We start from the raw sequence: 13,314 nt of genomic DNA, 5'->3' as shown, positions 1-13,314 counted from the left end.
AGAAAATTAGTTTCGGAGAAAGGCGAAAAAGCAGGGAGCACATTTTTAGGCATCTACCAAACAAGCCGTTATGATTCCTGCCTATCATTTGTAGGCAGTGGTAGATATGTGCACAACAGCTCTTGGGTCCTATCTGTGCACACAAACATCTCTAAAATTTCATCAATTTAGGCTGCATTTGGATGCCGTAGCAAATTAAATTAACAACATTCAGTTAAGTCGATGTGCACAAAAGCTAATGATGTTTCCTAGTAGTCATGGCAAGTTTGCCCCAACTTGCAGTTAGACGTTCCTTTCATTTCCAAATTGAAACTACCATAACTGCAATTTGGAGCCAAGATCTTCAATATGAATGCCATGGAAGATTACAATTTGGTTAATTCCCCTTTCTAACCAATTACTGCAATCGAATTTGATTGTGCATCCAAACACACCCTTGCTGCAATTGAATACCTAAAATGCTAATGCATCTTTCTTTCCTAATTCCATTCTCGTAACTTGAATCAAAGACGATACTGCAATTAAATACCAAAAATGCATATGCATTATTCCTTTTCTAACTCTATTCTTGTAACTTCAATCAAAGATGGTAACATCATTGTGCAATCGTGTCATGGGCAGATACTTCACTGTTCTGTTTGGCGTATCAAGAAGCATAGGAATATGCTCCCAGGTACTTGTGATCCCTTCAGTTTTCCTTTTCCTTCTTTTCAGCTGATCATTTAACAGATGAAAAGGGTCATTTTCTTCTCTATTAGTCTAAGATCGATGATCCTGGTGCAGCTAATATGGGACCGTGCTCTTGGCTTGGCGCTTGAAAGGCCAAAAAGTGTGACAATGGACTGGCTTGACAGTTACTGCAAGAAGGCGGCTTGAGGCCGAAAGCAAAGCAACTGAAGCTGAATCATTGTATTGATTTTCCCAAGCAATAATAGCGAGAAGAGAGGACACGTTGGAAGTGGGCCATGTTGGTGTGCTTTGGCCTGTAAGATGGTCCGACCTCATTCTTTTTTAGTGTTTCTTCTCAGATTTTGAAAGGCTTCTATTGTGATTGTTATTTGAATTGGTCATACCAAACTGATATATTGCTGACGGGCCAGGGGAGCTTCAAAGCTAATACAATTTATTTATTTTGTGGTCATTGAAATAAAAGAAAAACAGCAAAAAAATCAACGGAAGGTTGCTACGTCTTTCTTGCATATAAGTAAATTTGAGCACCTGTGCTGAATGAATGTATGTGTTTGAGATGGAAAAATAAATTGCAACAAAGTAAAACAAAGAAAAAGGAGATTTAAAACTCAAGTGGGCTACACGACAAGAAATAATGGGGATCGGACATCCCCTATTGAAACCTTTGTAGGACCTACAGAATTTTTTGGATTGGCTGATCTTTGTGCTTTCCCTTCATCTTAGTGGGCAGTGATTAAAATATCAATATTGGCTGATACTATTGATATTGTACGTTGCTGATGTGATATACAAGGGAAGTTATTAAATTCTCCTGTATTTCACAAAATATCGCAATTGCTGATATATTGCGATACATCAATACATCGCTATATTTTTCCAAAAATCCTTAATAAAAGTCCCTTGTATCCTTGGTACATGCAATGCATTCTCCTATCAAAAATTCAATAATAATAATAATAAACAACTAAAATTCACAAAAACCTCAATAAATATTCATTTCCTCTTAATTTTATTTGGGGACCGTACAAAAGAAGCTTATGTGCATGCTTCTTCTTTTTTTTTTTGTGATTATTTATTTATCTTATTAATTCAAGTGTGTAATCTTGTCTCTCTCAATATAGCCTAAAGTTTTATTGAAAAATTCCACTAGTTTAGAATCCTCCCTCAAACAGCCATACATTCACCGATTCATGCAATATTTCCCATGCGATACCAATATGTTTCTGTATCCCAGGGTGCAATAAGTTCATTGCTACCTATATTTAAATCACTGCTAGTAGGAACAACCTAATTAGTGGGTTGGATCGCATACAAACAGAATGTGCATTTTGTACATGTACTGAATACGGTGAATGGTTGTGGTTCACATGGCAGGCTGCAGGTAGGGCTTTTTTATATTAATGGCCTAAAAGATAAGCATTTATGGCACTGGACCAAAAGACTGGTTTTACATATGAAACCCCTAAAATATAGAATTGCTGTGTTCATAGGAAACACACAAAGGGATGAGCTTTATTTTTATTTTTATTTTGTTTATATGTGCAATGGCACAGGGAGGTTTAAGGTTTAGTGGTTGATCCAGCACGCCTCATCATGGAATGGACCCACCTGAATATCTTCCCTATTAAGCCATTGTAGCCATCTAATGAAAATGGACGAACAGTTACCACCAATGGTCCACATTTAACAGAATCCAGTAGGATGAATCAGATCATCTGATAGGGATTTTTTTTATTTTTTATTTGGAATATCCCATCTACCATGAGGCCCATCTTGCAACAGATTTGAGTCATCAGTTGGGTGGACCCAAGTACTGTTGAGGTCCTGTAGATAACAGTTATTTGGGAGTCCGACTCCCAATCCGTCCTCTTGCAGGTGAATCAGAAGTAGAGTATGCTGAGATGAATTTCGTTGCACTTATTTCCTTGTGAGAAAAGCTTACAAGGAATTTATTGGATTATGAGTGGATGCGAATTTCCTATAGCACTTGATGTAAGGTGCCATGCAAAAAATAAAAAAAGAAAGAAAACTTTGGGGCCCACCATTATGTCTGTGTGACTTTTTTCCGTTCATCAGTTTTGCCAGCTCATGTTATTTTGTAAGTGAAAAATAGGCCTATCTAGAGCTTACGCAAACCACACCATGGAATAGTGAATGAGGATGCGCACCTTTCAAACCTTCCTAATGCCTGTGATGATACTTGTATGTAGAGCTGGGCACAGGATGACTCGACTCGGCAGACTTCACTTGTCCAACTTGTTTAGACCCGACTGTACCTGAACCAAGTGGGTGATTCGATTCGAACGGAGTAGATTTCTTTCAATCCGAACTCAAACCAAGTCGAGTTTGGGTCACCCAGTGACTCGACTCAACTCGACCTGAAATCCTTCTCGACACTAACTTGACTCAATAAGAAACCTGACTTGTAAATTTTTTTTAAAAAAACCCAGATTTGACGTTTCAGATCTGAGATGCCATGTAGCTGATGGGGAGGCTGCAATTCCGGCAGGTGCACCTAGGTTCTGAGTTGTGATTTCAGCCCGTGGATACCCGCCACACCCGACCTGACTCGGTGCTGACTCGACCCAACTCACTACCAAGTAGGGTCAAGTTCGGGTCAGGTCTATTTCAAACCAGGTCGAGTCGGGTCAGCCATAACTCAGTCCGACTCAACTTGGGCATATACCATCTAACTCCATGAGGTGATCTGTGTGTGGCCATATGCTTTATTATTTCTTCACTAAAAGGTAGCAGAATGAGACTCCTACAATAATTGGGAAAGACTTGGTCAAGTAAGAAAATGATCGAATACAACTTCTTCAGTCGGCAACATTTATGAACCTTAATTAATGGCTAGAATCCTACATCTATATAAACCAAGTGCACATATATACCATAATTCTGTATCTATATAAACAAATGCACATAGCCAGCGGGGTGTGATATAAACATAAAAAGGGAGTGCTTGTGTTAAGTTAGAATACTAGCTTGAGGGAAAACTGTCTAACTGGCGATCCAACGCCCAACAACAATCCAGCTTCTTTCGACCATTGATCTTTGATCAAGTTTCCTTCTAAACTTGTTGTAATTGAAACCCCATATATACTACTCAAAGATGCAGCTCATCCCTCGTATAATTCCCAGGCCAAATTAAACTTATCTGTGGATTTTGATTCTCTGAACTGTACATCTCTCGATTGCTTATAATAGGTGGGAATCATGGTTAAAAGACTCTGATGAATCGGTCTAAATCAGCCTGACTTGTTCAATGAGAATTGAATCGTTGGGGTGACTCATGGTGATAGTCAGATCGAGTCTGATTGAGTCTGAGTGAGCTTGGACAAGTCGCATTCAACTTGCCTGAGTCTATAAACCATGGCGGGAAGCAAGCCTCTCCTCATGGGTCTGTCTATAGTGCCTTTTCAAGTGGTAGACTGAGTGAAAGATACCATGTTTCAACACTGAGGTCATGGTATCGATTCCCGAGTGGGGGTGGCTAACAGTGAAGTGTGAACTCACAGTAGGTTTACTAACAAGCTAACAAAAAAAAAATAAAAAATAGTGCCTTTTGGGCTTACTAGAAGAAATATTACAATATTTCAACAGGTTTTGAAAGTGGACCTCCCCTGCCATACTAATATTATTTTATTATGATGGGTGAAAACTCAAAAAGGCATCCAATAAAGATTGTGTCATGGAGTTTAAACGAAAAGCAATTGTGTTTTTCAAAATTATTTCAAAGAAATGAGAGATAAGACCTAAGAGAGATTTAGAGGGAAAAAATGGTACATGTAATATAGAAAGACAATGAAAAAGAGCGTGTGCTAGCTACATGGACACAGAGAGAAAAGATAATGAATTAAATCGAGCAAGTAAAATTTTAACTAAAAAAAACTTAATTGTAAGTTGACAAGCAATGATATTCTTTAAGTTATCAAAATACCTTTTATCTTTAATTTAAATGTCTTTTTATATCATTTATATGTTTGAAGTTTAGTGCTTTTAGAAAACTAATTGCGTGGATAGAATCATGTATTGCTGCTTGTATTATATGTACTAGAAATTGTTTTCCTTCTGATTGAAAGGGATACCTTCGAATGATAAAGGCCCTTAAGAATGCAAGGCTAGCCCATTGGAGATTGTTAATGAAATGTATGATTGCATGGACTATTCTTACACACGGTTTTGGACGAGAGAGAGAGAGAGAGAGAGAGAGAGAGAGAGAGAGAGTTCTCTTTTCGACTCTGACTCTCTAACTCCAGTTATTACTTTTCTTTATGTTATTTTCAAAATAATTACTTTAGCTTTTTCACTCTGTCCTCCACTCTTCACTTTGGTGTGGCCCACCTGAGTTATTGATCAGACTGGATTTCCTAAATTATTAGGGCTGTTAATGGGCCGGGCCAGGCAATATTGTAATTTTGACTAGGCCCAACTCATACGGCCCATTAACAGCCCTAGAAATTATGCCTAACATGGGTTGCATCGAATAAACGGGTTGGATGGCACTCAAATATCATGGTCGGGCCCACATAGCTCGGACCTACGTGTGTGATCATTCCCCTCTTTGGGTCTTGGGTCATGGGTCTATGCATGGTAAGATCCATTAGATCACAGTATTAAGATAGATGTTGGTATGGGTACAACCGTCCAATTGATTTGGCTCATCTCTTAGTTATTGTTAAGATATAGACCGTTCATATATTTTGTGATTCTCTCAACACAATGCATCTGAGCCATTTACTATGTGGCCCCCACAATCATCACAAGAACGTGGCCCACCTGTACTGTCCTGATCCCACCCTTGTGTAAATAACTCTTTCATGCATCATTGCTTTTATTTAAATATCTACATATTTCCATGCATACATGAAGAGGAAGAAGAAGGAAAAAAAAAGAAGAAAAAGTTCTGGAATGTTTTACAGCCTCAAGCTCAAATCCAATCCGTCAGGTTTCACTTCAGTGGCCCCGATATTACTGCCTTCCATTGGAGGCCCAGGCACAACCCAAGGACCCGAAACAACCCTCCTCTCCAACTGGTCCAGATGCATGTGCATGTATACATTCGCACGTGGCATGTACGATCTATCCCGGCCCTCCACTTGTCTCAGTCCATCACCAACCATCAGGCCCGAATCGGGTCCAAACCCATGTTCGGGTCGGGGTCGGAGTCTAGGCCCGTGCATGGTAGGTTCAGGTACTGACCCGGGTCGGCACGAGGGTGTGAGCGCGTGTGGGGTGATCTTGGGTGGTCCGGAGTTGTAAAGTTCCTCGTTGTAGGCTTTCATGCGCGCGTCTCTCTCCTTTCGGTGCGAGTTCTGGTGGCCACCCATGGCTTGTGGGCTCTTGAAGGTTCTTGGGCAAAACGGGCATGGCCAGTCCACCATCAGTCGATGGTATTCGTTTGATATTCCTCCACCTAACGCTGGTGGCCCACTTGGGTGGGACCCAGATTCGTCACTCGGGCCTGGGCTAGAACCATTGGAGGCTTTGGCTTCCATGGTATTGGTGGGTGGGGAGAGAGCGAGAGAGACTGTCAATGGAATCGGCCTTACCATTTCGATTTAGAAAAATACATCAAATACAGAAAAATATGACTAGTACTCGTTTCCTTGCACCAGTCTTTGAAATGATAGTGACTCATCCACTGTACACGTGGCGGCAAAGTAAAGTTAATCCAGACGGTCCAAACTCTGGGCACATTATGGATGGAGTGGGTGGGACCCCTGACTGTGGGGCCTACTGTAATTTTTTGACTATATCCACGCCGTCCATCCTGTACTATGGTTCATCTGGGATTTGGAACTGCTTCATTTTTTGAATCATGCAATAAAATAAGCTTTAAAAATGGTTGGACGGTGTGGATACATCACTGTGGATCCGGGCTCTCACCTATTCCGCTCCCGGATGGAGCATACCCTCAAATTTTACACTGATTTAAGTCAATCCAGACGGTCCAAAATCTGGGCCAATTGTGGATGGAGCTTACACCTAAATTTACAGCGATTGAAGTCAATCCAGACGGTCCAAACTCTGGGCCAATTGTGGATGGAGCATGCCTCTAAAATTTATACCGATTAAAATCAATCCAGACGGTCCAAACTCTGGGCCAACCGTGGATGGAGGATACCCCTAAAATTGACACCGACTGAAGTAAGTCAATCCAGACAATCCAAACTCTGGAACCATCGTGGATGGAGCATACCCACCGATTGAATTATCCTAAGCTTCCAACTCGCAGCCATCAAGTGGTCACAGTTTCAAATCTAGGAAAAATCAGACGGTTAAGATCATCGAATCAGTATGGTTTCCAGGGTGTGATCCAACCAAAATGGGCCCCACAGTATGTACGGTCTGGATTTTTCCACATGAATGCCACTAGCACATTTTGATGAAGATCACCACCATTTACAAAACAGCACCCATGACTAACGTCGACATCCCCAATGACTGATAAATACCCACTCTAGTCTACTGATGGTAAAACAAATATTCATATTTGTACCACTGTATATGACCAAAAGTGATAAAGATGGGTGTGGTTGTCAATCAGTCTGGGCTCCTTTTTCCTCTACGATTAGGTGGCTGAAGCTCATTTGAGTATTTGATAGTGTATCTGGACGGTGAGCAGATATGGACATTCAAAATCAATGGTTGTATTTGCATGGGAAACAAGTGTTGATGAGCAGATAGAATCTTATCTTTGAAAAGGGATGTATCTCCAAATTTAATTAAAATTGAATGCACAGGCACTTCCATGCTACACGTTTGAGTTGTAGTTAAAAACGGCTAAATGGTCACAATCCAGTATCTTGGATTTTTTTGGAAATTGATATGTACAACTAACTTTTTTGGTCTACATACATACATTTTACCTTTTGAGAATTGAAATAGTACATCTTTTTAAGAATAATCTAAGCGACAGTTTCCCCCTTTAGAGTAGTCTCCTTACCTTTTACCCCTTCAATGGGCTACTCCCCTTCCCAAGCTTTGGAAGCATAAAGTTCATATTGGCTGAGAATTTTTAGTAATTAAGTAGTGGGGTTTGCGATGATAAGTGAATTAAAAAAAAAAAAAAAAGATAATTATGTTGGATTACTCCTGTCATTTTCAACTGCTTCCGCGTATAAATAGTACATCTTTTTGAGAATAATCTAAGTGACAGTTTCCCTTCCAAAGAGTAGTCTCCTTACATATAACACCTTTTTGCCCCTTCAATGGGGCTACTCCCCCTCTCAAGTTTGAAAAGCGTAAAAGTTCATATTGACAGTAAAATTTTAGAAATTAAGCAGAGGGGTCTGCAATAGAAAGTAAATTTTGAAAATAGATAATTATTGGATGACCCTTTTTATTTTTAACTACTTGAGCACGTAAATAGTACATCTTTTAAACAATAATCTAAGTGACAGTTTCCCTCCTAAGAGTATTCTCTTTTCATATAGCACCTTTTGCCCCTTCAATGGACTACTCCCCCCTCTCAAGCTTAGAAAGCGTATAAATTTAGCTTTGCAGTGAATTTTTAGTAATTAAGTAGCGGGGTTTGCAATAGCAAGTGAATTTTAAAAAAGATAATTAATAAATGACCCTTTTATTTTCACCTATTTGGGTAAATTTCTTGCCTTTGTAGGATCTCATCAAATGTCTCCAAAGCTTTTAAATGATACATGAAATTCTAAGAATTAGGTTGACCTGATAGGTCATGAGACCTGACCTAAATTAAATGAGTGTGGGTCTGAAATTTGGACCCATGAAGCATGTCTAGGTCCAGTTGGGGACCTCCCAAATCAACTCGATCTGGATTCAGTTTGTAAATGAATTTAATTTAGACAATTCTAAAATGGACCAACCCGCAGCACAGAGAAAGTAATTAGTTACTTCAAGTTTAGGAAACCGTTTGTAGTTTATAAGTTTAATTAAAAGAATTAAGTGGGAATTGAAAATTTATAATTAATTAATTAGTGGACAGATTAACAGGATCATAAGTTATCATGTGCACATTTAACATGTTGGCAAGAAAGAAATAGAAGGCCATGAAAGTTCACATACAAAAACATCCATTTACAGAATGAATAAATAGAAATAGTAAAAATAACCAGCCCAAGGAATGTCATTGCTAGGTGGGTGTAAATGTAAAATTATCATGAGAGGGGGACTTCAAATGACACACATGCCAGTAATGCACACGTGTGTGGATTTGAGCAATCCATTACATAAATGTCATTGTAGGAACACCTTGGCCAACCTAGACTCAGCCCAAGCTTGACCCTTTGCATATGGGTCAGGTCTAGATCCTGCTATGGCTCGAACCATTTAATAAATGTGTTGGCCTGTTGGACGTGAATAAAACTTTAAACCTATTGGTTTATTGGACCCAAATAAAATTTGAGGGGGTAGGGTAATACAAACCCAATCAATCCAACCTGACCATGTGCATCCCTACATGGAACTGCAATGTATCGATCATGGTAGTCCATTCATTCGTACCATTTTTAGAGACAAGCAATAGTGAAAAACCATGTGATTGGATGATCATAGCCATGTGATTAATAGGATAAAAAATGGATGGCTAAGATCAAATGGAGAAATAAAATGATCCAATCATCTTGTGATACTAACCATCCACATTCAAATGGCTAGGATAATACAATATGCATGATTTTTTGCACCATGGCTCACCTATGGTGGTATGGATGAAAAATCAAAATCATTGATTGTCCACCGTGTATGTCATCAGAAGGCTTTGGCGATACTTTGGGGACTCCCATGTCAGTACACCCACTCCATGTTAGCCACCCCCACTAGGGATTGATACCAAGACCCCAAGTGTTGAAACAAGGTATCTCCGCTCAGTATGCCAGTTGAGCTATGGATCTGGGTGTAGCTTTGGGGATACTGCCAATGTTGCATGTTAGCATCCCCACATGGGGTCATCCTGACGTGTGCAGATCTGAGCCAAATGTGAACATGCAGTCTTCTGAAATCCAGGTCATTTATCATTGGGTTGCATCTATTGGAGTAAGGTTGTCCATGGACACCTGCATTCTAATTACCTAAGAAGATGGACACCAGAGTTCTATTTTTTATTTTTTATTTGGTGGACAGTCATGTCCAGTGGACACCATTTGATGTGAGAAATGCATCCAATGAAAAATCTACATATCTTTCTCCTAATTGTACAATAACTACGATGGACGGATTGGAGACTGTTAGTACGAACGTATCAAACGGTGGAAACCTTTGAGAAATATCACGGTGCTCCGCGTGTCGAAACCAGGCCAAAATTGGATAGGGTTGGTTTAGTTTCCGTCGCGACTCAGAAATCTGTGTGTTTCGCCGCCCACTGGGTCTCATATTCTCAGTGGTATGATGATCGGAACCTTCTATGTTGTGGAGTCTATGCAATAAGGGTGGGTCACTGTAGGAAAGGTACGATGATCTATAGATGAATTTAGAACAATAAAAAGATGAATTTTAATGGATCCTGTTCAACTTTACAATCAAAGGCTGAGATCATCTCTGAAACGTGATTATAGGAAAATTTCTTATTTTTAGTATAGTAAAGAGAACATGGGCGGTTGAAATCAAAGGACCATCTCATCACCAGGGGCCAGTGGTGGCGACACATGCTGGATAATGAATCGCAACAGAGGGAAAACTAACTCAATTGCGCATGTACTTCATGCATTAGGGTTAGGGTTAAGAGATGCAAAATCTTCTTTCAGAGATCTTGCGGACACCGCGACGAACGGGGTAAATGTCCATCTCCATCGCCCTTTCAAAATTCTAGCTTTCCAGTCAAAATTAATGAAACCAATTTTTACAGTTTTAATATAGAGAAATGCTCCAGTGCTCTCCGAGCACTATAAGTTATAGTACTCCTAATTGCGTCAGTTCACTTGTACACTAAATCGGTCAATCTGAACCGTCCATTGTGTCCAGAACACATTCCATGGGCTATGATGCAAAAAATGGCTTTGACTAGGTGATCCAATCTATCCTTGATTTGGCCCTATTTTTACAGCCATCCATTTTCCAAGCCACGGATATATGGGATGGTTATAATTTCCTTTAAAACCACGCCATGATGGGTCCTACCATATAGACAATCAGTTGGTTAGTGGACTGAATGATGCTATTGATCAAACGGTTATATTTGTCAAATAAGTGTGGTATTTGCATGGTAGTCCATGAAATGTGCATTGGAGCTGATGAACAGTCTGGATCAATGGATTGAAGTGTCTCTGTGTCCCAATGCAACCAGGAGCACTATAACTTACAGTGCTCGTTAGAGCACTGGATCATTTCTCTTTACTATAAGTGAATCACATTTATGCCCACTGTTTCGCTGCATGCGGCTTCATGCACTTTTACACGGAGTACACGTGCCAACCTGGCAAGCATGTTGAACATCTGGCCCTTTGAAGTGGGCCCCACCGTGAAGATGACTATATGGAAAAATCATTCTTGTCCATTAATCCATCAGTGAAAACATGCATGTTGAATGTGAAGTACTCTAAACAACTTTATTTGAACCATCCATTCCTTCCGTATACTGGTGGCCCACCTGATGAGCGGACCACCCTGACTTTTTTTGTATCGGCCACCTTGTGCTTGGTCCAGATGACCCATTACCAGACTGGCACGTTTGCATGTAGAAATGCATGTTGGGCTAAGCAAAACAACTAAGTTAAATATTTGAAAAGACAGTAACAACAAGGTAAATTAAAACAAGACCAGATACATCCTGCATGTTGCCCTAACAAGTTCTAAGACAGCTTGGAGCTGATGACAGTAAATAATTACATCATTGCCAAGCAGACATGAACCTGAGCATTGAACACGAAGGAAACCCTAAGACAAACAACAACCAAAGCACTAAAAAGAAAAACATAGAAAGATAATATTGCATTAGAGCTTCAATGTCAAATCCGGTTCGTCTTGAGGTTGGAAGGGAGCCAAGGTCAGATCCAGCTGGGGTGACCTTAAATTCAGCTTAGAGGTCACTTCTTCTTCTTCTCGATGCCCGCCGAGCCGCAGGCTCAGATCAAGCTCTACATTGTGAGCGTTGGTTGGCGGCGTGGTCCAGTTTCCTGGGCCCATCATGTGATGTGGGGCCCTGATCCTTCTCTCAGCATTGCTTCGGAATGGGGGACGTACCACCTGGTGGTGGATTATTGGGCGGTAGTTCATCGGTGGGAAGGACGGAGTTACCGGGACCATGCGGGCCCTGGACGTGGTTGCTGTCCTGAACATGGGCCGTGGCAGCGGTGCGATTGCCATGAGCTTCCTTCTAGCATTGGCTATAGCTCTCCTCTCTCTCCTTGCCTCATATCTCTCCTGTCTGTGGGCATTGATGTGGCCACCCAAGGCCTGAGAGCAGTTGAACCTCTTAGGGCAGTAGGGACATACAAAAGGAAAGGCTCTTGCAAGGTCACCTGCGTGAGTCTTGAACTTGATTGAACTAATGGATGCTTTGTTTGCCATGGTAAACTAGGGAAGAGAAGGGCAAAGAGGAAGATGGGAAGAAGTGAAGAAAAGGGTCTTGGGAGTATTGAGTTTTTAAAGAGGGGGTTGGAGGAGTTTCGTTCCAGTGTATTTTCCTTATCTTAGGGTTTGGAATCTTATGAGGTGGAAGATAGGGTTACTTGCAACGTTTTTGGTTATTTTTAGATAGCGCATGGCATGTGTTAAGGGAGAAGAAATCAGCAAAAAAGAGTAAAATGGGAAAACCCCAAATTGAATATATGACTAGGATTTTAAAATATAAGAGAAATATGTGGGGCCCATATTGGACCCATTTGTGACTGGGTTCCTATTTGTTGTGTGGCATAAGACCTTGAAATGTTAGCCAGTTGAGTTTAATTTCACAGAGAAATTAAGAAAACCAAGTTAATTAATGGCATGAAAGCAAGTTCGAGTTTTTAAAAAAAAATTAATTAGCATTTTTGATATAGGATTTTATATCTTTTCATTTTCAATACTATTAATTAATATGCTTATGCAATTGATGCTTAAGGGCACATTTGTGATGTTTTATAAGGTAATCAAGATGTTATTTTCCACTAAGCATGGTCATTTTTCTACGCTTTTCTCTCCCCCTTTTTTACTAGTATAAATGGTCAGGTTCTTAAACTCAATGGTAATAGGAAACAAGATACTCTGGTTCAATATTAAAGACTCCAAGATAAAATTTATGATGGAAGTTCCATGTAATTCCACTAAATTATCAAAAGAAGATGAATGGAGATTGTTATAAGGCTCATTGAACTTTTATACTTTCATTCTCTCAATCTAGCTTATAAGAAATCCCAAGTTCTAATTTTTATTTTTATTTTTAAATATTCCACGTATACGAAACAAAAAATCAATGTCGAATTGATTTATGGGGGAAGTTAGTAGGCATAATTACTAAGTAAATTTGGTATCACAATATGGTACGTACATTATATGTTTTAGGGTTTGATTTGTCACATGAACCTAAAAAAAAGAAGCACTTACTAAGTAAATTATGGTATCAAAATATGGTAAATTATTATGTTTTAAGGTTTGATTTGTCACATGAACAAAAAAAGCACTTACTATGTAAATTATGGTATCAAAATATGATAAATTATTATGTTTTAG

At 39.7% G+C, this 13,314-nt stretch overlaps 2 protein-coding genes across 2 annotated transcripts in view; one reads left to right on the top strand and one right to left on the bottom strand.

The window, feature by feature from the left end:
* LOC131222378 (citrate synthase, mitochondrial) overlaps positions 1 to 1,186 on the top strand; it is a 38,295-nt gene extending 37,109 nt beyond the window's left edge. The window contains exons 19-20 of the mRNA XM_058217419.1: positions 622 to 673; positions 784 to 1,186. Coding sequence (XP_058073402.1) covers positions 622 to 673; positions 784 to 876 — 145 coding nt within the window. The 3' untranslated portion in view covers positions 877 to 1,186. The remainder of the gene's footprint in view (positions 1 to 621; positions 674 to 783) is intronic.
* A 10,412-nt stretch (positions 1,187 to 11,598) lies between these two features.
* LOC131223953 (protein LATE FLOWERING-like) lies at positions 11,599 to 12,174 on the bottom strand. The gene has a single exon (XM_058219550.1). The coding sequence runs from the start codon at positions 12,172 to 12,174 to the stop codon at positions 11,599 to 11,601; it is 576 nt and encodes a 191-aa protein (XP_058075533.1).
* Between the last annotated feature and the right edge of the window lie 1,140 nt (positions 12,175 to 13,314).

The sequence above is a fragment of the Magnolia sinica genome, chromosome 13, assembly GCF_029962835.1.
Source record: "Magnolia sinica isolate HGM2019 chromosome 13, MsV1, whole genome shotgun sequence".
NCBI classification, from domain to species: domain Eukaryota; kingdom Viridiplantae; phylum Streptophyta; class Magnoliopsida; order Magnoliales; family Magnoliaceae; genus Magnolia; species Magnolia sinica.
This window is presented reverse-complemented; position numbering and strand designations above follow the sequence as displayed.